The following is a 25118-nucleotide window of genomic DNA, read 5'->3' on the forward strand; positions in this document are numbered from 1 at the left end:
GATTCGTATTACAATTAAATAGTAAAATAGTCCTTGTTTTGAAGTGAATTACTGGATTTTGTTTGACTCGTTCACTTCAGTATTCGCATCAGGGAAATTATGGCTGTCATTTTCAAAATCGCTATTTTCGTCATTACTATCCATAGATTCCTGTAATTTTTTCATTCTTGCTAATTTGACTAACGGAGCAAGAGAAATGTTATCATCAGCGTATTCTGTTATGAAAGGATCACTCAACAACTCGGATGCAGAAGCTCTTTCATCCGTTTCCACCTTTAGACACCAATCTAAGAAATGTTTCAATATATCACTTAAAGCTTCAGGTTCCTTTAATTGAGGAGTACCATTGGTGGCAATTAGGTATAGCGCCCTTAGTGGTGTTTCATTAAGGTACGGTGGTTCACCCTCAATCATTTCAATAATCATAATACCTAAAGACCATATATCAACCTTTGGTCCATATTCCTTCCTTGAAACAACTTCTGGAGCCATCCAATAAGGTGTTCCCACCATAGTGGTTCTCTTCAAATTTAATTCGTTGATTTGAGCGCAGAAACCGAAATCGGTAAGTTTAATGTCACCGTCCATTGATAACAGAATGTTATCAGACTTAATATCTCTGTGAATAACACCCTTTGAATGTAAAAACTTTAAACCTTGTAAAGTTTCCCTTGTCACAGTACCTATTTGTCCTTCTGTTAAAATACAATGAGTAACAACATCTGTTAATGAACCACCTTCCATGTATTCCATGATAACCCACAGGTCACCCTTTAATATGTAAGAATCAATGAAGTTAACGATATTACGATGTTTGGAACCTTTCATAACTAGAATTTCATTAATGATTAACTCCTTCTTTGGTTGTTTATCCAAATTCATTTGTTTAATGGCAACACAAGCATTTGTAGAAATACCATGAGCAGTGTATACACCACCTGATGCACCTTGACCTATTTTTATTAATTTTGTATATTTCTTAGATGGATCACCTTCAGAACATATCGTGGCCAATTTAGCATATACCTCTTTTTTATGTCTTTCCCTTTCCTCTCTTTTCTTTTCACTTGCCTTCTTTGAAGCTTCCCTAGAAACAGATCTTGTTCTTGCAGAGGTCCTTGGAGTTGTCTTTGGAATTTTTGGAATCATTGTACCAACTTGATCTTTTACCTCATCTGATTTCTCATCTTTCAAAGTTGTTGGAGAATGTTCTTGTGGGATTGGAGGTAATGGTTGTAATTCCTTCTTAAAGGTAGCCATTTTCGAAGGTGTAGATGAAACTGATGGAGAAGATTTTTGAGATTGAGACTTCTTGTGAGATGGGGTTGCCGGTTTAGGCGTTATTGGGGATTGTATTGGTAAGGCAGGTGATTTATTTAGGACTGATGGTGTAATTTTTGAACCATGTTGTGTTTGAGGAGGTTTAGGTGCGGGTCTTGATGGTATAAACTTGTCATTAGTGGAATGTGGTTTCATTTGAGGTGTTGTCATGAAATCGTTAATTGGTGTCCTTTGCATGAAATCTTGTTGTTCAGATTTAGGTGTAATGTTAAATTGCGCATTAGAATGGTTACTATTTTCAATATTTGAAATATTGTTATGAGATGATGATTGGAGTTCAGGAGTGAACGATGAACTTGATGCTGTTCTATTTGATAAAGAGGAAGTAGAATTGGAGACATCGAATGTCTTAATGACTTTGTCTTCACCATTTGTCTCTGAGACATCTTGATAGAATCTAACAATATCTATGACAGCTTGCATATTCTGTTGTTGTTCCTTTCTTGAGATACCACTCGATGTTAATAATTTTTCCCATTCTTCAGGTAAACCTATATATTCACCAGTCTTTGAATCGATACCAACATGATGTAAATGTTTTGCGTTATAAGGTGTTGAGATTTTAATTGATCCACTGGAAGATCTTTTATCGTCCTGTGAATTTCTTTTTATATTGTTAACAAATGATGAAAAGACGCCTTTCATGATACTTGTACTACTATTACTTTTCTTATTTTTCCCAAATTGTTTACTATTACTTGACAAACTGCTACTGGACGAATTACTTTGTGAAATTTTTCTTGGTTTACTGCTATTTGATAAAAGTGTAGTAGATGATGAAGGTGTTGGTTTTGGGGTATTCGGTTTACTACGAGAACTTTTCTTTAAAGGTTTTGCAGTTGTTGGAGATTGTACAATATTTTTTGAATTTGGGGTTGTTATCGTTATAGGGCTATCATTATTCAATATATTAGTATGACTGTTACTGTTGTTGTTGTTATTATTAGTAGTACTATTGAAATTTGTTGATGATGATTCAATATCCTGTATCAATGTAGTATTGTTATTACTTGTAGTATTTATAGTAGAGTTCGTTATATCGTTACTAGTGAATGTATTATTATTGATATTACTGGTAATATTGTTGTTGTTGTTATTGTTGTTATCTATTAATTCATCATCGTCATCATCATTACTGTTATTTTTTTCGCCAAATTGAAATTCATTTGAATTATTTGAAGATGACAATACAGATGATGAGCTTACTCTAGTGAACTGGATCGGATCATCCAATGATTTATTAACAGTACTGCTGTTATTATTGTTCTTTTGTTTTGGGTCCATTGATTTATAATTATTTAAACTGTCTATCTCAGATGTGGATAAAGCATTCACATTCAACGTACCTGTAGCCCTTGGAATATCGAACGGTTCATCGTTACTAGCAGCAGTAAGATTATTTACACTTTGCTGATCTCCTGCTGAAGGCTGGTCAATATTTGTCGACGATGGCATAATAGTGTACTCCTAGTGCAAAAGCAGAAGAATAATGTTTTATTAATAGATGAAAAATATCAGCAATAAATGCATAAAACTGTGTTGCTGTTGCTGTTGCTGTTGCTGTTGCTGCCTGCGTTTTTATTCTTCCAAAATAGTTTCAGCGTATTGTTATGATAGCACTCTATAAATAGTCTTGGTCAACAGACGACGGATAGGGGAGATGTGTGTGTGTGTATATATATATTTTTATAAAAAAAAACTAGGCTAAAATATAACGAAGTCAGATGAGATGGGGGAGGGGAGAGCACAAATTACTAGAAGATGTGACTTATAAGCGACGGTTGTTATTGCTAGCGATAGTGTGAAATTAGGTGCTTGTGTATTTTTCTTGTTTGTAATGAGTTTCCTATAAATAAAATAATTTTCACTCTCTCTGTCTCTCTGTCTCTCATTGATGTAGCTCTCGTTGTTGTTGTTATCTCGTCTCTCTCTCTGCTTTTTTTTCGCTTTTTCTTTTTCCATTTCCGTTTCCGGCAAAACAGAGACAGGCAGACAGCAGACAGGCAGAAGAGGCAGCTTCTCTCATTCCCATTCTCTGTCATGTCATTTGCTCTGCTCTGCTCGCTATGGAAACGGGAAAGAGCCAGAGAGCACAGCTGGTGGTGATGCCGTCGTAGTGCAATGCGTGCACAGCAACTGCGACTGTTATTGCTTGCAATCTCAGATCGTGCTAGAGCCAGTACAATATCGATGGGATCCGGTCGTCGGTGGTTGGGGGTGGACGGCATGCATGATATCATAATGTGGAAAGGGTAAGGTGCAAGAATGTCGCACTGGACTGGAATTTCCCATACATGAAACTCCAAAACAGACCTTTGTTGTGTTGTCGCTTTGCAAGAAACTTATTTAAAATCGACCAGGTCGCCGCTACTACCTTGTCTGCTGTTATTTTAAGATACTACACTAGCTCTTTCTGGCCGTAGCATTGTCTACTTACACTTACCTATCTCGAAACCAGAATCTATATGTATGTATGTATGTATGTATGTAATTGGTCGTCCTGTAGATGTCACGTGATGAATCCATCGCATCGCACAGCTTGGCCTGGCAGCAGTCGAGAAAGGCGCTTTGCGGGTATGTCACCACCACCCACGCACCGCACCGCCCAGAAAGGTTCCGCAAAATGCCAAAATTTCTTTGAAAACATTGAAGCTGTGTATTGAATGCCTATGGAAAGGGAGCGGCTTCCGAAACAAACAGGAAACAAAATGGAAACAGCCAACAAGTAGTGCGGTCTGTCTCGGATTTGCTGCCCCCACTCCCCTTCGTTCGGTGCTCGTTGTCGTCATAATCGTAGTGCTATATATACACACATATATATATATATGTGTGTATACCTCTACATGTGGAAGTTGCTGAGGATTGAGAGAGATTGATCTACTGCTGTACCGGTTAGTAGTAGTAGCAGCAAACCCTGTTTTTTATCACGCGACACGAACTGAAAATTTTTCTTCTCTCTGCAATTTTTCCATTTTGTGCGAGCGATGAGATGAGCATCTCTCATCTGGTTGATTCAGCACAGACGTATACCATACATGCAATTGCTAAAGTATATATATATATATTTGTGTGTATCATGAAGTTTATCGTTTTATCATCTATTGAACATTGACCTGAATTTACTTGTACTAAATAACAGCCAAAAGAAACAGACAATCACTGCTACTTCTATACAATGCCAAGATCCAAACGTTCTAAGCTGGTTACTCTAGCTCAAACCGATAAGAAAGGTAGAGCCAACAAAGAAAGAATCTTCGATGAAGTAAGAGAAGGTCTAGACACGTACCGTTACGTCTGGCTGATGTTGCTAGACAACGTAAGAACTCCAGTCCTGCAAGAAATAAGACAGGCTTGGACCGGCTCTAAACTACTAATGGGTAAAAGAAAAGTACTAGAAAAGGCTCTTGGTGACACTAGGGAAAACGAATACAAGGAAAACCTTTACAAGTTCACAAAATTATGCAACGGTGTCACAGGTCTACTGTTCACTAACGAGACACCAGAAGTCGTTGAAGAATATTTCAAAGCTTACGAAAAAGCCGATTTTTCGAGACCAAACTCAAAGGCTCCAATATCGTTCACTATCCCAGAAGGTATCATCTACTCTCGTGGTGGTCAAGTTCCAGTCGACGATGACATCCCAATGGTCCACTCTTTGGAACCTACTCTAAGAACTAAATACGATATCCCAACGAAGATTAAGGCAGGGAAGATCACTCTGGAGACTCCTTACGTCGTTTGTGAAGAAGGTGAAACTTTAGATGTTCGTAAAGCGTTGATCTTAAAGCAATTCGGTATCGCAGCCTCTGTATTCAAAGTTAAACTTGCAGGTTATTACGATAATGATTCCTCCGAATTGACTACTACTAAGATAAATATTGATTAAATCAAAAAGATAACATAACTCTCTTACTCTCATCGTCGTCGTCGTCGACGTCGCCTCCCAAAATAAAATAATATTAAATATTTTTGTACCATAAATAAAATAAATTGATTTCATTTTACATTTTGAATGTTTTATATTATTTCATTATTGTCGTTATTTTGTATATGTATATATGTATGTATATATGTATGTATGGTTAAATTCTTTAACACAAGAGGAATTTCCAATAATCTACCATTTTATCAAGGATACTCATATCCTTCGTGGTATCAAACCATTCAATGATAATACCATCGAGATCATGTACACGGTGCACCTTATAAAGTGTACTCAGAATAAGATTTAATAATCTTGTCATTTCAACATTATCTTTATCACATACTAAAGAATCTAGTCCAAATACTACAATATTATCATATATACATGTTTTCTCAGCTTCCAATTTCATTAAAAACATAAATAAATATTGTAATTTATTCAAGAATAAAATCTTTATATCATGCCGACTCTTTTCAATCGTAAATAGGCTGTTGTCACGACTTATAAGTCCAGCCTCTATTTTATCTCGGGATTCTTGTCCAAGTACAAATACTAACGTCTTACCATCCTTCTTAGTCAGATCATCCACCACTTCATTTATACCCATTGCACACAAACACCAAAAAGCAAAAACAAAAAAAATTCCCTTTCCTTTATTTCATCATCAGTAGGGAAGATGAACGTAATTTCCTATCTCCAAGCTTGAACAATCATTTGTGGAATCCTTAATCAAACATGTTTCAAGTATGCAATCCTTTTTATACAGTTTTAATTGCGTTAAGTTAGACCATCCTCCTCTTTACCCGGTGTACTTCTGTTTCTCCCCCCATCCTCATTATGATACTACGCGAATTTGAAGACGGAAGAAACAAAAAATATAATTCACATTTTATAACAAAAGGATTAAAGATTACATTTTATTGAAATCTTGAACCACATTAGATAAATTATAAGGGAGAAAATACGTTGCTCCATTAATATTCCTCTTTTGCTGTTTAGAGTATTGTTTTTTAACAGCCCCATATAAATAAGAATATAAAGTTTACTATGCTTAGCTCGGTACGTTGTGGGCTTGCCATGCGTAGAACCAGTATCCTCCATAATGCAAGAGGTCATGTCGTTAGGAGGTTTCAACACACCAATGAAACTTTGGACGCCGAGGTAGATCAAGATCTGCTTCTTGTTCGTCAAAAACAAATGAATGATAGTATATCTGCAAGGTTAAAATCATTAAGGGAGGTTTCAGTTGATGAACTAGATGAATTACAAAAAGTATTAGATAAACCTTTAACCGCTAAAGAGAAACAACTAGATGAAGAATTGACAAGTTTTCTTAATGAATTTTCTTCAGCTTCCTCTTTAGGATCATCTCCATCTGTATTGTCTACTGGTAATAATGAAAACGCCTCTATTGGAGGACAATTAGAACAATTCCCATTCTTAGAACCATCCTCAAACGATAAACCGTACACACCACAAGAACTATTCTTAAGACAACTAAAACATGCCAAACAAAGTGCACGTCTTGGTGCAGATGTAACAAAAGTTTATAATCCAAACAAGGATTTATCCAAACCATTGTCTATTGATCAGGTTTCTATTACCAAATTGATGGAAGCAGGTGTCCATTTGGGTCAGTCTACCTCCTTATGGAGATCATCTACACAACCTTTTATTTACGGTGAGTATAAAGGTATTCATATAATAGATATGAACAAGACTTTATCATATTTAAAGAGGGCATCTGAAGTTATGGAAGGTATTGTTGAAAGGGGAGGTATTATCTTATTCTTAGGGACAAGAGAAGGTCAAAAGAGGCCTCTAGAAGAAGCTGCCAAGAGGGTAAACGGTTACTATGTCTCTACTAGATGGATTCCTGGTACTTTAACAAACCCAACGGAAATTAGTGGTGTTTGGGAAAAGCTTGAAGTTGATATGGCTGAGAAATCAACTGGAAGACTATTAAGTGCTGATGAAAATGCCAGTATTGTGAAACCTGATCTATTAGTAGTGTTAAATCCAACTGAAAATAGAAATGCGTTGAATGAAGCTATGAAGACTAGAGTTCCAACCATTGGGATCATTGATACTGACTCAGAGCCTTCATTAGTCACATATCCAATTCCTGGTAATGATGATTCATACCGTTCCATTAGTTTGATTTTGGGTGTTCTAGCAAAGGCAGGTGAAAGAGGTTTGAAGACACGTTTGAACAAATTTAAGACTGCTGAACTCTGAATATTATCAAACATATTTTTGTTTTCACTCATATTGTCTTCCTGACAAAATAATGTTTTTTTCTTATTCCATTATACAAGCAAAAAACCTAATTAAAAATTTCCTGTATATATATACATTCATACGCAGTCAACATTCAAACATATAAATAAATGAATAAATAATTCTAAAAAAAAAAGATTAAATATAAAAATTAACCTTGTTCTCTCTTTTTCATAACAATATTGTTTGTGATATTTATATATTACTTAAAGTTATATTTATGAACTATGTGTAATTGTGAGAGAGAAACAACCTCCTACTTTCTTTTCCTAAAAAAAGATCTACTTGTAGTAATTATGTATTTACATATATAAAATAAAAATATAAATCATAGATAGATTAAATGCATGAAAATAAGAATTCATATAGGGGAGGAATAGAGAGGGAAAAAATTTGATTAGCTAATTAATTAATCTTCTTCCTCAGAAGAGTTTTCACTTCTTTCATCAGTTTTTTCACCTGTTACAAGCATCCTAAATAGAATTCTTAGAATTAAGAATAACCAATATAAATTGACTAGTTGTAGAGCCATAATTAAAGTGAAAACAATTGATTGAGAGATCCAACATTTATATTGCTGAGTAGCAAAGTTAAGAATATAAGTACCTTCCGTACGGAATTCTGTTAATACTGACCATAAGATTCTTATATTAACAACATGACGAAGATATACCCAAATTAACATAAAAGTAACAAAGACAGGACCCGTTAGAATTGATTCGAAATAATTTAAGGTCTTTGTCATTGCTAACCACCAATCTGATACATCCATTGTAATATATATGGCAAGACCCATCTTTGTAAAATGAAATACATAGGATAACCAAATTAATAATAAAGTGACGATATGATGAAACACTAATTCTCTATAATCCTTTCTTGGTTTTTCTAATTGTAAGACTAAGACACAAGCTTGTTGAGCCCAAAATGATGCTTGACCTAAATAGAACCATTTAAAATAAAATGGATTATTGAAATCAGGATATGTCTTATACATTGTATCTGTTTTAAATAACCATAAATCGGAATTGTACATTATCCATAGACCAATGGGACTTGATAATCCATAATAGATGATATAAAATAATTGTTCCATAAGTCTATTCAATTTATGTTTTGATCTAACTTGTACTTTTAAAACAATTGGACGAATTATCATATCCATAAAGAATTCACGAATAAATGTAAAGACAATCATATAATAAAATAAGAAGCATAAATCTTTAATACCTTTACCATACATATCAGTTTCATCAATTCTATAGGAAATTGAAACAAACATATGTAATGGATTATTTTCAGATTGATCATTTGATTGAAAAAATAATGTATAGACAATTGAAATAATAATTAAAGGAATAATCCACATATGTTCTGAACTTAAATCCAAAAAACTTGTTAAATTTTTCATAATTGAATTTTTAGTTTGTGATACATCTTTTCTTAAAGTTTTTGGATCCTTAGGTTTTGATACACCTAATAAATTATAACCAGAATCTCCTAATTCTAATTTACCAACAGATGACGATCTTCTACTTCTTCTTCTAATTGATACGTTACTATTACTACGTGTTCTCACATCATTAGATTTACCAACTGGTAGTTCTAGAGACATTATTCAAAATAATTAATAAATAAATGAAAGAGGATTTTGCTTCTTTAGCGTTGTATCAATAGTCTAATTCTTTTTTGCTTCTTTTCTCCTTCTCTCTCTTTTGCAACCTTCGAGAAAAGACTCAATTAAAAACAAAATAATATTAAAGTAATATTACTATTTAGGAGGTGTTTTAAAGGGTGCTACGACTGTTATTATATCAAATACTCTATATCTATGTATATATATAATATTTTAAAGATATCTAATTAAATGTTATTATTGTTTTTTTAACCTTTGAACAAAACAAAATTGCATTAATTCGCGATTTCCTCGTCCCCTTTGGTCGTTTTTTTTATTTTTTATTTTTTTTTTTCTTCTTTTCTGCTGTAATACTTACATTATAATACAATATTAATATAAGATGAAATAATATTAATATTTTCATTTTACAAACATATAAAACAGAAACTAATTGATATAATAGTAAGCAACTAGTTAAGAATTGACTAATTCCCATCACTTTGTTTAGAAAGGAAAAAGAATTGAATTATATATGTACATGCATACCTTAATCAAGAATAGAGTAGAACCTTAATCAAGAATTGAGTAGAACCTTAGTCTTATAGTAATATAATTATCTAGATCACTTGATATTATAATTGTAAATAAGAGAAAATTCCATATCCTTTTATTTCTCTTACTTATGGGTTTATTGTATTATTCATTTATACAAAATAAAATAAAATAAAATAAAACAAAAATACAACTATCACTTTTCTTGGCATTATCATCATATCACCATTAAAATTGACAAATTAGAGGTCAAAATTACTATTATTATTCATTATTATTCGTCAGTCAGTCAGACATTTTATTTTTCTGTCTGTCAACAATAATATTTATTGTCCTCCCACTGCTTGCGGGGTTTCCCTTCTCTAATTTGGTTTATTTAGTGTGGATGGGATTATATTTGCAGTTTATCTAATAAACAAAGAATTTTGTTCGCTTTTTATCTGTCCCCTATATTATATGTATACTGCGAGGTTGTTATTATTGTATCCCGCGGAATATTTCATATTTCATTGTGCGTGTGGAGGATATTAGGGTTTAACAGACAGATGTGACATTTATTTCGTGAAGTTTCATGTAACGTAAGAACAGAGAGAGACAGGTTAAATTAATTCAAGTGTGAAAAGATAAATAATAATTCTATAAGATACAAATATACATATATAGAGAGTACAGGGAACCCCTTTTCTAGTATTCTTAGGTTTTGGTAGCTATGTGCATCGGTTCATTATATTCATATATCCGTCTTGGTTTCGTCTAAAACTCCTATTTCCTTAAATTAAGGCAAAAAAATACTTCAAAAGCTGTTTTTATATAGATATCGATGTTATATAATCCTGTAGTTGTTATACTGTTGTAGTTATCATTTATTTATTTTCTTTGCCAAAAATAGTCTATTAAGGGAACAAATAATAATGCTAAGCAAGAAGAAAATCGGCATTCCATAAAAACACGCATGTAAGACAATAAAATCCTTAAATGTGGTTCTTATTCTTATATTATATATATACACGTTTATCATTAATCCTTATACATATATATATAACAATTAGATAGATAGTCCTTCAATCTTGCATTTGTTATTTAATTGTTCAATTTACTTAGAATAACCAAAGTAAAATTTGTTAATAATATTATTACAGGTGAAACTAGCATTAATTATTTATACAGTTTAATTTTGTTGTGTTTTTTCTCTAAAAAGGAAAAAGAAAATTTATTGGACATTCCTTTTAAGTGTAACTGCTTACGTATTAGTTAACTTTACTATTTTTATTTAATTTATTTTTTCCCTCTTATAAGAACAAAAACAAATAAGAAAAAAAAGAATAATTTAATAAAAGGGAAGATAAAATAAACAAAACAAATAATTATAGAATTAAAAGGTAGATATATCTGTATCATAATAGATAGTTATTAATAATATATATATAACTAGAAGAAGTGAGCAATATTAAAGAATAATGAGTTTAAGCATATCAAAGGGTAATAATTCCACTACCAAATCAGCAACATCTGTTCGTTCAACAAGTGTCTCTAATAGTAACAAGACGGCTGAAAAAACGACTGTTGATACTGATGATATTGATGAGAATGATGAATCTGGACAAAATATTATTTTAAATATTATTTCTCAATTAAAACCAGGTTGTGATTTAACAAGAATTACATTACCAACTTTTATCTTAGAGAAAAAATCTATGTTAGAACGTATTACAAATCAATTACAATTCCCAGATATTTTATTTGAAGCACATAATGAAAAGGATGAATTACAAAGATTTTTAAAAGTTATAGCATGGTATTTAGCAGGTTGGCATATTGCACCAAAAGCTGTGAAAAAACCTTTAAATCCAGTACTTGGTGAATATTTTACAGCTTATTGGGATTTACCAAATAAACAACAAGCTTTTTATATTAGTGAACAAACTAGTCATCATCCACCAGAATCAGGATATTTCTATATGATTCCAGAATCACATATTAGAGTTGATGGTGTCACTATCCCTAAATCTAAATTTCTTGGAAATTCATCTGCTGCTATGATGGTAGGACTTACAGTTTTAACATTTTTAGATTTAAAGGATAAAGATGGTAATCCGGAAAAATATACATTGTCTCAACCAAATATTTATGCTAGAGGTATCTTATTTGGTAAAATGAGAGTAGAATTGGGAGATCATATGATTATTAAGGGTCCTACCTATGAAGTTGATATTGAGTTTAAAACCAAAGGTTTTATCTCTGGTACATATGATGCTATTGAAGGTACAATCAAGGATAAAAAGGGTAAAGAATATTATGAAATCTCCGGTAAATGGAATGACGTTATGTATATTAAAGACTTAAGAACAAGAGGTGCTAAGAAAACGGTACTCTTCGATACACATAAAAATAAGCCAACAAAACCTCTTGTACGCCCATTAGAAGAACAAGGTGATTATGAATCTCGTAAACTTTGGAAAAAAGTCGTTGATGCATTAGCTATTAGAAATCATGAGATAGCAACAGAAGAGAAGTACCAAATAGAAAATTATCAAAGAGAACTTGCTAAGAAGAGACTAGCAGATGGTGTGGAATTTTATCCAAAGTTGTTTAGAAAAGCGGATCCAGGTGAAGATCTAGATTGGTATATTTATAAACATATAAAGGATGATGCTACTCCTGAGGAACAAATCAAGGAAATATTGGAGATGGTACCTATCCTTCCTGGTCAAAAATTTACAGAGAAGTTTACAATTCCAGCATACAAGAAACATGAAATTCAACAAAGAGAATTGTCACAGAATAATCCATAAGTCATTATCTAACGTGATGAATCAGCCTATGTAGAAAATAGCTATAATATTCTGCCTTTCTATTATTATAATTATTGTTCTAATTTTTTATTTTTGGTGTGCTTTATCATCTCATTAGGATACCATATGTATAAATAAGTATCACCATAAAAATTTTATAAAGAAGATACCAAAACCAATAAATAAAATAAAATTAAGGATCAAATTTCGATTCCTTTTATTTTTGAGTTTTATACATCTTAATTATGAACCCTTTTTATTCTAAACGAAAATGGGAGTTCATCTCTAGTTTCTATTGTCGTGATCATTGTTTCCGGAAAGAATCGTAAAATTTCATTGGACTGTAAATATTCTTAGTAACACCCATACATCTTTATAAAACCCACACATATATTATTTATATGACTTTAATAATATAAATTTTCATTTTTTTTTTAAATTTTTTATGAGATGTCATATGCCGTTTTCAATAGTCCGCGGGTGATCCTGCGTAAGGTTTGATTTTGTATGCGAGATGCAGACTACTAGTATATCAAATTCGAACAAAACTAGTGATAAGGCTCTAAAGGAGAAGTCATATTTAATATACTTTAGCTACTTTAAGGCCAACAAACTGCTTTAAAAACAGAATACCACACCAAAAAATGTCTACTGATTCTATTGTTAAGGCCTCCAACTGGAGATTAGTCGAAGTCGGCCGTGTTGTCCTAATCAACAAGGGTAAGAACGCTGGTAAGCTTGCTACCATTGTTGAAGTCATCGACCAAAAGAAGGTATGTTAAAATCACGAAAGTATAACGATAATTGGAGTGAATATGTGTATATAGTTACATGATAATGTGGAATGATAATGAACAAAAGGGAGAAGACCTTTCAAAACCCAGATACTTAAATAAAATTGATTGGAAATTTAGATTTATTATAGAAGAGAAATGGGTAGTGGATTTAAATGTTACCGAATGAAACAATACCGTAATTATGGATAATTACTAAATAAAGTATAAATGCTTATTGGTTATGGATAACTTTCATATTCCTAATAACAGCTATCTTTATCTTTCGTTGTTTCAATTGTTATAATTTCATGGTTTATCGAATGTTTGAATCCTCACAGTAACTATGTCTCAATATGCACAAACAGTGTTGTCCCTTTATTTATATTATATTAATGCTCAATTTACTAACAATATTTTGTTTGGCATACTTAACAATTATCAAATATGATAAATGTCGTATGACTAATTATTATTATTTTAATACAGGCTCTAATTGACGGTCCAACCACCGGTGTCGAACGTCAAGCTATCCATCTAGGTCAAGTTGTTCTAACTCCATTGACTTTTGCTCTACCAAGAGGTGCCAGAACCTCTGTTGTTGCTAAGAAGTGGACTGCTGCTGGTGTCACTGAAAAGTGGGCCACCACCTCTTGGGCTAAGAAGATTGCTCAACGTGAAAGAAGAGCTACTCTATCTGACTTTGAAAGATTCCAAGTTATGGTTCTAAGAAAGCAAAAGAGATACACTGTCAAGAAGACTCTAGCTAAGGCTTAAACTGTCTCACTGTGAGGTAGACAACACATACGCATTTTATATATTATATCCGATTTTTCATTTGTATATAAAAGTATATTTTATATATAGTTTTCTTTAATATTTTTAGGTCATTTAAAATTAGATCATTGGTTAACCCTAATTTGAATATAGGATTATAAATGGGCTTTACCTTTGTGAGATCCAGAGATAGATAAGCCCAAAAAAGGTCACATCGGTAAATGGTATTTAGCTGTATTACACACTAGTTTTTGATAATATAACATATATTTCCTCTTTCATAGCGGTAAAATTCTCGGAGTAATATAGATATCTAATTCAAAAATTCTTAGAGATCAAATAAGAAAGGTTGACATCGAATTTTCGAAAGAAAGGAGAAGAACTTGGATATATTTAATAATAATAATTACGAGTAATATATATTAGTGCTAAACTCCTAGTCTTCTATTCAGCAATAACATTAACTTATTAATGAGCAAGTGAATAAAAACTATGCGACAAGATATAAGTCGTTGAGAATAACAGAATTGGCTTATCCCGCTTGATTCAAGAAGAAATGATTCTAGGATATACAAGAAATTAAATTCATACCAAACGTATCTAAATACAAAGGTTTACAAAAAGAAAAAACATCAAGGTATACTACTTTGCGTATATTTTAATACGGATTTTAACAAAACGACGAATATATTACATATTACTTAGAACCTTTAATAAATACTAAAATTATCAAAGCGGAATGCACTTTAAAAGAAAAATTTTTAATAATTCAGATCCATATCGATTAATAATATGAGATAGGTAATTTGATGAATTTAATTTACGATCTCTCTGTAATTTATTTTTTAAAGTTATGATCACCCTTATTTCAAATTTTTTATTTTTTTATTTTTTTAATTCTATATAATTCTTAATATTGGAATATCTCGAGTAAACAATAAAACTAAAAAATTTCAATAATATCTATATTAAACTAAGAATATATAAACCTAACCTGCCACAATTTTAATAACTGTCAGAGAAAAAAGGTGGTGAGTAGTGTTCATTCAGGTTCACCGAAGGTAGGACCCTTCTCATACAAAAAGTTTTGTAAAGTTTTGTAAAGATTGTTCCTTCGTAAGTTTAGAAGAGCGTACTACGAATACCCACACTTTTGGTAAGGACATCATTCTCACTTATAATATATTTTAATAATTAGTGCCAACGGTTGTAAAATTGTTTTAATTATTGCGCTAGATTATGTATATTTAGGTCTGAAAGATCCTTTTGTCAAATTTGTATTCTCATGTAGTGCTTACATACTTAAAGTATATCATAGCCCTCCAGCTTGAAACTAACACTATAACTTCTCGTCAATATTCTACTTCATGTGCCCCCCAATATGGGCCATACTATTTATTCTTGTTATATTGTGGAACTGTTCCAGCAGACTTAAGCGAGTTTCTTAAATGATATACTGATTAAGCCCTCGCTGTCGCATTAAACTACTACTATTCATGGCTTGGATAATAGTGGAATCCATTTAACAAATTGTTGTGTACACTTTATAATTTTTGATATCTCACCGTCAATACTAGGACCACTTATGCATTACACACTTCTCTTATATTTAATAGATACTCTCTTCTCGAGCCAAATCAAAATTATGGTTACCTTAGCCCCAAGTATATTGTACATTTACTTCGAGGAATTATAGAAAGTATCTAAATATGAAGTTATTCTATTTACTTATTAAATGAAAAAAATGGAACTTTATAAAGTACCATTTAATAACAAAGTATATATTAGATCATTTGTGTCAATATCCATATAATTTCATGTTCCTAAAGAATAAATATTTAATCTATAATAAATTTTTCAAAGGAAAACCACATCGTTATTAAAATAGTAATTATATTTATAATTATTAGTTCGGATAGCGTGTACAAAATAAAACTTTAAATAAAAATTAATTCAGAGAAAAATAAATATTATATCACATGATTACTAAAGTTTGATATATTTTATCGTTTTTTTGTTCCTTATTGTTAGGTGGAGGCTAGAAATGTATATGTTATAGAATTAAGGCCAATAAGTTATGTATGAGGGAAGCTACAAATGAGAAGTAGTAGTCTTGACATACTTTGTCTGACTTACTATTATTTCATTCTTTAGGAATTACAGAAGGCCCTTGTTGAGTATTGAATGTCTATTCTTATTAATACATTGCGATGATTTTGTTGAGAACTGAATGAACGGAAATCGTTGAAACTTTCTTAGAGTATTAAAGTGATCCCTTGGATGGTTATATTTGATAAATAGCAGACTTCCACGCTAACGTTTACCCATTTCTTTTATTTGTAAATGTAAGTGATTATCAGAAAGGGATTTAACAGGATCAGAATTGTTTTATGGAAAACTTAATGAGAAGCTGTACAACAGTTACGTAATCGAAGAAATGAATATGAGGAACGGTTGAAGTAGTAGTAAATTATGATACTCCATATTAGCATACCCCAGATATTACCAAGCAATGTCCGATAAGATTCTATTCACTAAAGAATCAATTATTCCAAATGGCAAATACTTTGTGGTTAGATCAGCCAATTGATGAGCCAATTGATGAGCCATTCCGATGTGCGCTATCCTTGATTTTTGAGTATATAACAAGGTTTTAGTAATGATTTTTTCTAGTTCATTGTCCAAGTATAATATTGGGATTGGTAGTAAAATATTTATAATGTGCTCATATTAATAAATCATTCAGTTTTAGTTACCGCTTCACATGTTGCGAAATATGTGTAACTTACGTAGAGGACAATGTAACAGTACTACGAATATTTTTAGAACACCATGCAATAAGAACCTCAGCTAACCAAGTAATGTACCTCCTGTAAAGAGTATGAGAGATCATATGTAGGACCTTGAGAGGCATCTGAGTGAATATACAATTTTAGAAGGGACCCTTATTATTTATTAGACCACGAGAATGAGTAATATGAAGATCCTTTAGAAAACAGGACAGGATCAAAACCGCATATATGACACCTAGACGACCATTATTTGAAATGAATAGCATTGGTGGATAATACTTTGATACACATTTATGTCTTTCTGTTTAAATGAATTGGTAAGATACAGATCAAGGGACTTGGTTAGCGGAGTGCTAACAGATCTGTCTAAAACTATGCTACTGGTTTCAAAAGCTTGAGTAATATAGTTGCACAAGGAAAAAGTGAGCCGACCCTGAGTTTTACAAAGATTCATGACTCAATGTATCTTAAAAAAACCAAGATCCTTCATGGAATATGTCTCCAATAGTTGACTTTTGATACGTGACATGAGAGTTGAATTACGAAGTGCAATAAGAAATTCATTAACGTATAGGGCAACCAATACAATAACATCTTGGGCAAATTGTTATCAAAATGACAATTGCAGTCAACAAGTTTGGGTAGTGGATGAACATATATATATAGGTTTATTTATAGGAGAATTTATGAAGACAGTCCTGACGTCGATCTGCCGAACAACAATGTTTTGACAGGTAACTAATGCCAGGAAAAGCCTAACCGAACCATAACAAATCACACGAGCGAATATATCGGTATAATCGATGTGTTCGATCTGACGAAGGCCTGGTCAACCAATTGCTTCTTAAGAACATTTTGACGATTGACTATCAAAACGTAACGAGTGTCTCATGATCGCTTCCCAGAAGGACGTGGGGCAAGCTTATACGTTTTTTTTGATTTTTAACCGTATTGACCTTCCGGTGACAGGTGTCAGTCCATATTGTAGCGTTAGCAGGAGTGTTAAATGTAGAACCAGATTTGATAATACTACTTAGAGTGACAGTCAAAGAGATATACCAGAGTAGAAGCTGTCGAGAAAGGAAATGTTAAAATGTCCTCAATCTCGAAGTTATATGGAGAAAATAAGTTGGTATATATTTGACGAATCTATTGGTTAGCTACATGTGTATAATTACATTTGACTTTCTGAAGTATTACTTCGATGATATTTTACTCGTTGCCAGCGCACAAGAATTATTTATCACGTTCATATTAATATTCTTATACACATAAGTTTTTATATCAAGCAATGGTAACACTATAATTTTTCTATTATTTTGCATTTACACTTATTTAAAATGTATGTTATTACCAATATTTCGCACCACGAGATCCTCCAAGGGTAGAGATGAGATAACGATATATTATATCGAGAATAAGAAATTTTGGGTATATATTGTATAATACAGGTTAACAAAGTTACAGATGCCGTAGAGGTAACTCAGATCAAAATTCCTACATTGAATAGTAAAAGGAACATCCCCTCTCATTTCATCTTCCCGAATCATCACAATTGTCATTTCTAAATCTTGTTGTTGTTGATTCCTTCGAGGTGACTGTAAAAGTCATTAAAGTAATCAAAAGGGGTGGGTAGTGGTAGAAAGCCGTTCTTTTCCTTATTGGCTGAAATTTGTTGAAAGCGAAATCTGTTTAAAAGAGAGGGAAAGAGAACCCTCTCTCCTTTGTTCTTCAGATATTTGTCAATCTCTTCCCTTTGATTTGTGTGCGAGTTTGTTAATTGCGCAAATTGTCGGCATCCTTGTTGGTGAGGGGAGACAACGGAATACCGCAATTTAATCAGATATGCATACTTACACATCATTAACAACAAACCTGGAGGATAAGAACGATCATTAAATAGTTTGAGAGTTGGAAGATAACAACAGTATACCTCCCTATATAAATATACTTGATTGATTTAACATTTTGTCGACGATTAGGACACTAGCTAAGTAAAAACTATAAAAAAGAAATCTATTTGCGTACTAATAGTTATAAATTAAACAATATAGATAATTAATAAGATAACGATTGCAATAAGCTATATTTACATATACTTAAACATTTTCTCTCTCTCATATTACTGTTTGTTTAATGGTAAATGTAATAGGGTCGCCGCCAGAAAAGGCAAATGAAAGTGAAAATGTAAATACAAATAAAACACCAATAAACAAGAAGTCAGTAGACTATGTGATACGATCTGGGATTGCGGGAGGTGTATCTGGTTCATGTGCCAAGACATTAATAGCGCCATTGGATAGAATTAAAATTCTGTTCCAAACATCTAACCCACATTATGCAAAATATTCAGGTTCTTTAGTAGGATTAATGCAAGCAGCAAAACATATTGGAACCAATGATGGTATAAGAGGATTTTTCCAAGGTCATTCTGTTACACTTATAAGAATTTTCCCTTATGCAGCTGTAAAATTTGTTGCATATGAACAAATAAGAAACGTCCTAATACCGTCAAGCTCTTATGAGACACATTGGAGAAGACTAGCAAGTGGTTCTTTGGCAGGATTATGTAGTGTCTTCATAACGTACCCATTAGATTTAATTCGTGTTAGACTTGCATATGTGACAGAACATAAAAGAGTGAAACTTACAGAAGTTGTGAACAAAATATATCATGAACCAGCTTCAGTTACATTATCTTCGAATAGTTATATCCCTAGTTGGTTTGCTCATTGGAGTAACTTCTATAGAGGCTACGTGCCAACTGTGTTAGGGATGATACCATATGCAGGTGTCTCATTTTTTGCTCATGACCTTATTCATGACATCTTTAAGACTCCATTATTTGCGCAATATTGTTTAGAACCTCTCTCTCACGAACAAGAAATTCAATTGCGTGAAAGAAAACAAAAGAGACCCTTGAAAGTTTGGGCAGAATTAATATCAGGCGGATTTGCAGGTATTTTATCTCAAACTGCAGCTTACCCATTTGAAATAATTAGAAGAAGATTACAAGTTAGTACATTATCACCAAGTAATATGTTCACTCATAAATTTCAAAGTATTTCTGAAATTGCAGCAATCATTTATAAGGAACGTGGGTGGAGAGGTTTCTACGTTGGTTTGAGTATTGGTTACATCAAAGTTACACCAATGGTAGCCTGCAGTTTCTATGTCTATGAGAGAATGAAATTGTATCTAGGCATATAACGAGTTTTGGAGAACTGAAAACAATTTCATATCTTGTACTGTGTTTTATTATCTTTTTGATCGAACAGCATTTAATTCGATTGGGCCCTTAAACACATCACCAGTTTTTGTCTCATTACTAGAGGGTACCAATTTTTATATATATATTCATGCATATTTATTATTCCCGGCATATTTATAGTAGTACTTGTATATTGGCATTATATCACTATAAAGAAAAGAAAAAAAGTCATTACTTTTACTATCATTTTATAATCATCTTATAAATCATATAGGTGTATTCTTTCTCGAGCACTGATAAATATTATATTATATGTGATGTGACAATAAAAAGTGGACAGCTTAATGTTGTGATGAGTTATGCCATCGATCTCTGTCCATGTAATATGTACAAAAATATAATTTAGCTTGACCTGAACGATTTTTCCCCATTTTTCAATGAGAGAATATTTCGAACATCTGTTGTGTATCGTAAGGACTCCAATAACGGAATTAAATTCAATAAATCTGTATCAGATTGATCATTGATCCAACCTTCGACTTGAATTGCGTTATCAACATTCATTGCATAACTGACAGGACTGTTATCAATAATGATTATCTCGCTAAGTCCCACTTCCTGACTGAATGATTTCGACGAATGGTGCATCTTGGTTAAAATACTCAAATCCTTAATATATCCAACACCATCTCTCAAAGTGCAATCATTTCTGTATAATCTTTTTGAAAAAGACCCTGATAATGATGTTTCTAACCAATCAATAACAGGATCTGCATACTCTTTCATAGATGCTGTGAAAATTACAATATTGTACCATTCACTTACTTTGGTTAGGAAGAGATCGCAATACGGCCTCTTATGCACAAAATAAAGGGTGGATATACCAGATATTGAAAATTTCACTTCAATAATATGACCTTGCGACGAATTAACATGAGTTGTTCCTCGTGAGACAGAATGAATTAGTGTTTCATCCAGATCGATTACTAGTGTTTTCTTGTGACCGCTATATTTAATTGATTTGGGGATTAATTTTTTAGGGAATAGAAATCGTCCCATTTTTTTTGATCCAAACATAACGTTACTAGTTATACTAGTAGTATCAGATAATAACTCCGACCTCTCATGTCTATTGGGCGTACTATACCGAAGTTTGCTAGAAGTTGTACTACTCTGTTTACTATTTGATTTAATGAATGTTCCCTTAATTGTGTCTCGTTGAAATATAAATTCATCACCACTAGCCAAATCTTCTTCTGCTATGGGCTCTAGAACTTTATTTTCAGATGCTATAGTAGTAAGTTTCATGATAGGACGATTTCGTAGTTTGATCCCATGTTCTATTAACGTTAATGGTAATGAAACAAAAACCCACAGAAGAAGTAAGGGCTTTACAATTAGATAAGTAGGTAGGAATGTTATTAGCATCCAAATGAATTGAATCATTTGCGAGTTTATTAAACATTTCATTAGTGATATGCCTTTGATTTTTTGCTTCGATTCATCTATCGATTCGTTTTCAATTTTCTTCTGACAATTTTCTTTGTTTTTATTATATGTATGTCTGGTGGTAATGTCTTCTAATGCATGTTGGTTATCTTGGTCTAAAGTAGTAATTTTAGACGGTATCTGTTCTTGAATATTAGTATCCGATTTTATGGCTGTTGGTGTTGTAATGCTATGATTTTTCTCTTTTAGAGGAGGATTGGTTGGGGGTACCAGACCAGTTGGGGTTAAATGCCCTGATATATATGATAATGCGTTCATTCGTTCATCTATGTACCCTAATATTTAACAACAACAAAAAGATATTATTTAAAGTTTAGCGATCTAATGACACATGTGTATACTTATTCTCTAATGTTCAATAGGTTTAGAGAAAATGGAGAATATATCCTTAATGGTTTTAGCTCTATATTGCTTATTCTATGGAAAACGTGCTTGTGAAAGAAAAGAATGGGTTGTATCGCCTTATTGTATTACTCGCGTTACGTTATGTTTTTGTTTTTCTCTCATTTGATTTAAACGACAATTAGGTTGAGTGCCGTTAAATAAAAAATAGTAGTAATTGGTTAATTTTCTGTTGAAAATATGTAAAGTTATAAATGTAATATGTACAGAACCTTGAATGCCCTACAATCTGTAAATAATGTATAATTAAAATAGAATGATGGATTATCATATTTCAGACATGTCCAAATTAAAACGCTCAAAACTTGCAGAAACTAACAAAGATAAAACCTCCATCTCAGATTCTCTACAATTTTTATATCTTAAACATTAATCAAAAAAGAGTATAGCATATAAAGTAGAAATATTTATCGTTTATATATAAATCTTATTAATGTAAGTAATGATTATTAAGCAGAAACTTATCTTATTAGATTTAGTCTACTTTAGAGAAGTTAGTTTCAACATCTAATAATTTCTTTTCATCATCTTAAAAATATCGAATCTATTTAAAGTTATGTTTTAATTTTTCTTACTGTTCTCTTTCATTGCGACTTATGGCCACTATAGATATTATTAAAGAACATCACAATCATAAAATCATAAAAAGCATATTAGTCGCAGGACTTTGTTATTTATATCACTGTAATAGCATATATATATAAGTAAAATTACGTTCTTTTAGTGAAAATAGGTATCTGGTGGTTGGGTGGGGGGTCAATTGCCTCTCATTTTCCAACTAGGGAAAATGTAAGAGATATTATAATACATTAGGAAAGAGTAATAAAAACAGCTCCAGTCTATTTAGCGTCCTACCTCATTGTGCGAAAGAATATATGGTTTATTTTCAGTTATTAATTTATCCCCTTCATTTCTTTTGATTCCAAGTTTGTCGTCTATAACTTGTCTCTTCAAGTGTAATTTGTAATGCCTGTTCATATTACTTTTTACATTGAATGTTTTGCCACAGTTAGGCCATTTACATATATAGGGTCTATCACCAGTGTGTACGAACATGTGAGAATGTAAAGAACTAGGTCTTGTTAATATTTTACCACAGATATTACATTGATTTATTTTCTTTTTATGGAAATGGCTTGGAATTTTCCCATAATGAGGGACATCCTGATTATCAGTTCCCAACTGATAGTGATAATGTTCTTGAACTGGGTACTGTACAAGTTGTTGTTGTTGTTGTTGTTGTTGTTGTTGTTGAGGGTTAGTGATTGTAGGGTTAAATTGATATATTGGTTGGGGATATTGAGAATTATTGGGGGTATATTCATTATTAATACTTCTAATAATTTTGTCATACGCTGGTCCAGTATTAGAATTATTTGTGACCGCCTCAGGGTACATATGTGGAACAGGAATAGATATATTTGAATTAGGACGATATACCGAGGCTGTTGGTCCTGATATATAACCATTTGTGGTACTTCTTTGATATTTTCCACCTGGGTAACTACTTGGGTAAGAGCTTTGAGTTGCCATATCCCCTACTCTATAAGGAACATTTATATATTGTTGGCGAGGATCTTCTTGTGGTTCCTGTATTTTTCCTAGTTGTCTCAACCTATTCCCTATTTCAAAGTCACTACTATTGGAATCTATACTGTTATACCTTGTACCTGACATACTGTTATAACCAAAATCATGAGATGGTTGATATCCCACAGCCTTTATATAGTAACCTTCATTTGCATCTCCTGCAGGTGGTAACTGAATTTTTGTAATTGGATAATAATAATTTTCGTCATTTCTAACAGGATTAACAAAGACGGAATTAGTTCTACCTATTGATGGCAAAGATGATGGTGTACTTGTTGAAAATAAATTATTATTCAATTCCCTTCTTGCAGAATGCATGCTATGTATTGATTCATACGATTTTGAATTTACGATAGATCTACCGTGATCCATTGTATGTCTACTCACAGGTATCTGTAAAGGTTTCAACTTCTGGTTATCTAAGGCAACTTGTGGTATAGAAATAGGTTGGACATTTAATTCCTCTGATTTATTTAAAACTGACGAAGTATTACTACCAGATTCAGAATTTTCTGTTGAAGTATGAATAATTAAATTTTTTGGTATTGAAGGAATTTTTGAGTCAGTAATATTGTTTGTTAAAATATATGATCTTTCATTACTTGGTTTCCCCAGGACAATTGTTGAATTTGATTTATCTATTAAATCAGTTGGGCGTGGGAAAAGTAAAGTCTTTGTAATTAATTTCTTAGCTGTATTTCCCTCTCCATTTGAATTTAGAATATTTATTAATTTTGGTGAAGTAGTTGATGTTGTAGTACTACTAGATTTTGAAGTCTCTGAAGTGGATCCTCCAGAGCCACATTGATTAACAACATAATTAACTGAATATTTCTTCAAATCGGTATTTGTTTCCACTGGGATTGGTGACATAATAGTGTTAAGTCTTTGTGATGTATGTATAATAATACAGTAATAATAGTAATTTTGTAAAAAATAAAAGGAATGAACAAATAGATGAAAATTTAACTGATTTATAATTTCAATAAAATAATATCGGTGATGTAACCGAGTTCCTATAAGAAGTAATAATTGGATTTGGTAGCGGATCTCTGTGTAATTTAGGTTGCCTCTTTATACCTTTAATTTTAATAACAATGGGGCAAAAAAAAAGAGAGACAAGATAATTTTAAAAGTATATTTTTCTTGGTAGTTTATAATTTCAATCAACACAATATTATGGTACTGTCGAAATATTTGAAACACAGACTACTGGACACAATATAATATGAATCTTTTAATTTCTTTAAAATATAGTAGTTGTTAAAATGTATTGGTAACTTCAATACTCCAAATAGAGTGAAAAACAATAATAATAATAGTAATGTTAATATTAATTATTAAAGATAATCAAATAAAAATGAAAGATTTAGATAAACACACCGTTAATAATAAAAATAAATAGTCTGAGATCGTTAAAGATATTAATTAATAATCAGATAACGGACGTATAATAAATTTTTAGAACACTTTTTTTCTACCTTGTATACCTTTGTTATATATATATATTTATTTACAACGATTATTCTCTTAATTCGACCAATATTTAGTCAGGG

General features: G+C 32.0%; 11 protein-coding genes across 11 annotated transcripts; 5 read left to right on the forward strand and 6 right to left on the reverse strand.

Annotated features, from left to right (window-relative positions):
* Nucleotides 1-48: 48 nt before the first annotated feature.
* STE20 (mitogen-activated protein kinase kinase kinase kinase STE20) lies at nt 49-2796 on the reverse strand (the record flags this gene model as incomplete). Its single annotated transcript, XM_041552772.1, has 1 exon — nt 49-2796. The coding sequence occupies one exon, from the start codon at nt 2794-2796 to the stop codon at nt 49-51; it is 2748 nt and encodes a 915-aa protein (XP_041408706.1).
* A 335-nt stretch (nt 2797-3131) lies between these two features.
* KABA2_12S00902 (uncharacterized protein) lies at nt 3132-3581 on the reverse strand (the record flags this gene model as incomplete). Its single annotated transcript, XM_041552773.1, has 1 exon — nt 3132-3581. One exon carries the CDS (start codon nt 3579-3581, stop codon nt 3132-3134), a length of 450 nt encoding a protein of 149 aa, XP_041408707.1.
* Nucleotides 3582-4516: 935 nt separating this feature from the next.
* Nucleotides 4517-5227, forward strand: MRT4 (Mrt4p; the record flags this gene model as incomplete). Its single annotated transcript, XM_041552774.1, has 1 exon — nt 4517-5227. One exon carries the CDS (start codon nt 4517-4519, stop codon nt 5225-5227), a length of 711 nt encoding a protein of 236 aa, XP_041408708.1.
* Nucleotides 5228-5432: 205 nt separating this feature from the next.
* Nucleotides 5433-5873, reverse strand: SHU1 (Shu1p; the record flags this gene model as incomplete). The annotated part of the gene is made up of 1 exon (XM_041552775.1): nt 5433-5873. One exon carries the CDS (start codon nt 5871-5873, stop codon nt 5433-5435), a length of 441 nt encoding a protein of 146 aa, XP_041408709.1.
* Nucleotides 5874-6313: 440 nt separating this feature from the next.
* Nucleotides 6314-7504, forward strand: MRP4 (mitochondrial 37S ribosomal protein uS2m; the record flags this gene model as incomplete). Its single annotated transcript, XM_041552776.1, has 1 exon — nt 6314-7504. The coding sequence occupies one exon, from the start codon at nt 6314-6316 to the stop codon at nt 7502-7504; it is 1191 nt and encodes a 396-aa protein (XP_041408710.1).
* A 451-nt stretch (nt 7505-7955) lies between these two features.
* LAG1 (sphingosine N-acyltransferase LAG1) lies at nt 7956-9161 on the reverse strand (the record flags this gene model as incomplete). The annotated part of the gene is made up of 1 exon (XM_041552777.1): nt 7956-9161. The coding sequence occupies one exon, from the start codon at nt 9159-9161 to the stop codon at nt 7956-7958; it is 1206 nt and encodes a 401-aa protein (XP_041408711.1).
* A 2012-nt stretch (nt 9162-11173) lies between these two features.
* OSH7 (oxysterol-binding protein related protein OSH7) lies at nt 11174-12508 on the forward strand (the record flags this gene model as incomplete). Its single annotated transcript, XM_041552778.1, has 1 exon — nt 11174-12508. The coding sequence occupies one exon, from the start codon at nt 11174-11176 to the stop codon at nt 12506-12508; it is 1335 nt and encodes a 444-aa protein (XP_041408712.1).
* Nucleotides 12509-13152: 644 nt separating this feature from the next.
* Nucleotides 13153-14058, forward strand: RPL14B (60S ribosomal protein eL14; the record flags this gene model as incomplete). Its single annotated transcript, XM_041552779.1, has 2 exons — nt 13153-13281; nt 13771-14058. 2 exons carry the CDS (start codon nt 13153-13155, stop codon nt 14056-14058), a joined length of 417 nt encoding a protein of 138 aa, XP_041408713.1.
* Nucleotides 14059-18986: 4928 nt separating this feature from the next.
* On the forward strand, nt 18987-20060 carry LEU5 (coenzyme A transporter; the record flags this gene model as incomplete). Its single annotated transcript, XM_041552780.1, has 1 exon — nt 18987-20060. One exon carries the CDS (start codon nt 18987-18989, stop codon nt 20058-20060), a length of 1074 nt encoding a protein of 357 aa, XP_041408714.1.
* A 403-nt stretch (nt 20061-20463) lies between these two features.
* NEM1 (Nem1-Spo7 phosphatase catalytic subunit NEM1) lies at nt 20464-21828 on the reverse strand (the record flags this gene model as incomplete). Its single annotated transcript, XM_041552781.1, has 1 exon — nt 20464-21828. The coding sequence occupies one exon, from the start codon at nt 21826-21828 to the stop codon at nt 20464-20466; it is 1365 nt and encodes a 454-aa protein (XP_041408715.1).
* A 987-nt stretch (nt 21829-22815) lies between these two features.
* KABA2_12S01122 (C2H2-type zinc finger protein) lies at nt 22816-23934 on the reverse strand (the record flags this gene model as incomplete). The annotated part of the gene is made up of 1 exon (XM_041552782.1): nt 22816-23934. One exon carries the CDS (start codon nt 23932-23934, stop codon nt 22816-22818), a length of 1119 nt encoding a protein of 372 aa, XP_041408716.1.
* Nucleotides 23935-25118: the final 1184 nt, after the last annotated feature.

This window comes from Maudiozyma barnettii, assembly GCF_903064755.1.
Source record: "Maudiozyma barnettii strain CLIB 1767 genome assembly, contig: KABA2_12, whole genome shotgun sequence".
Taxonomy (NCBI): domain Eukaryota; kingdom Fungi; phylum Ascomycota; class Saccharomycetes; order Saccharomycetales; family Saccharomycetaceae; genus Maudiozyma; species Maudiozyma barnettii.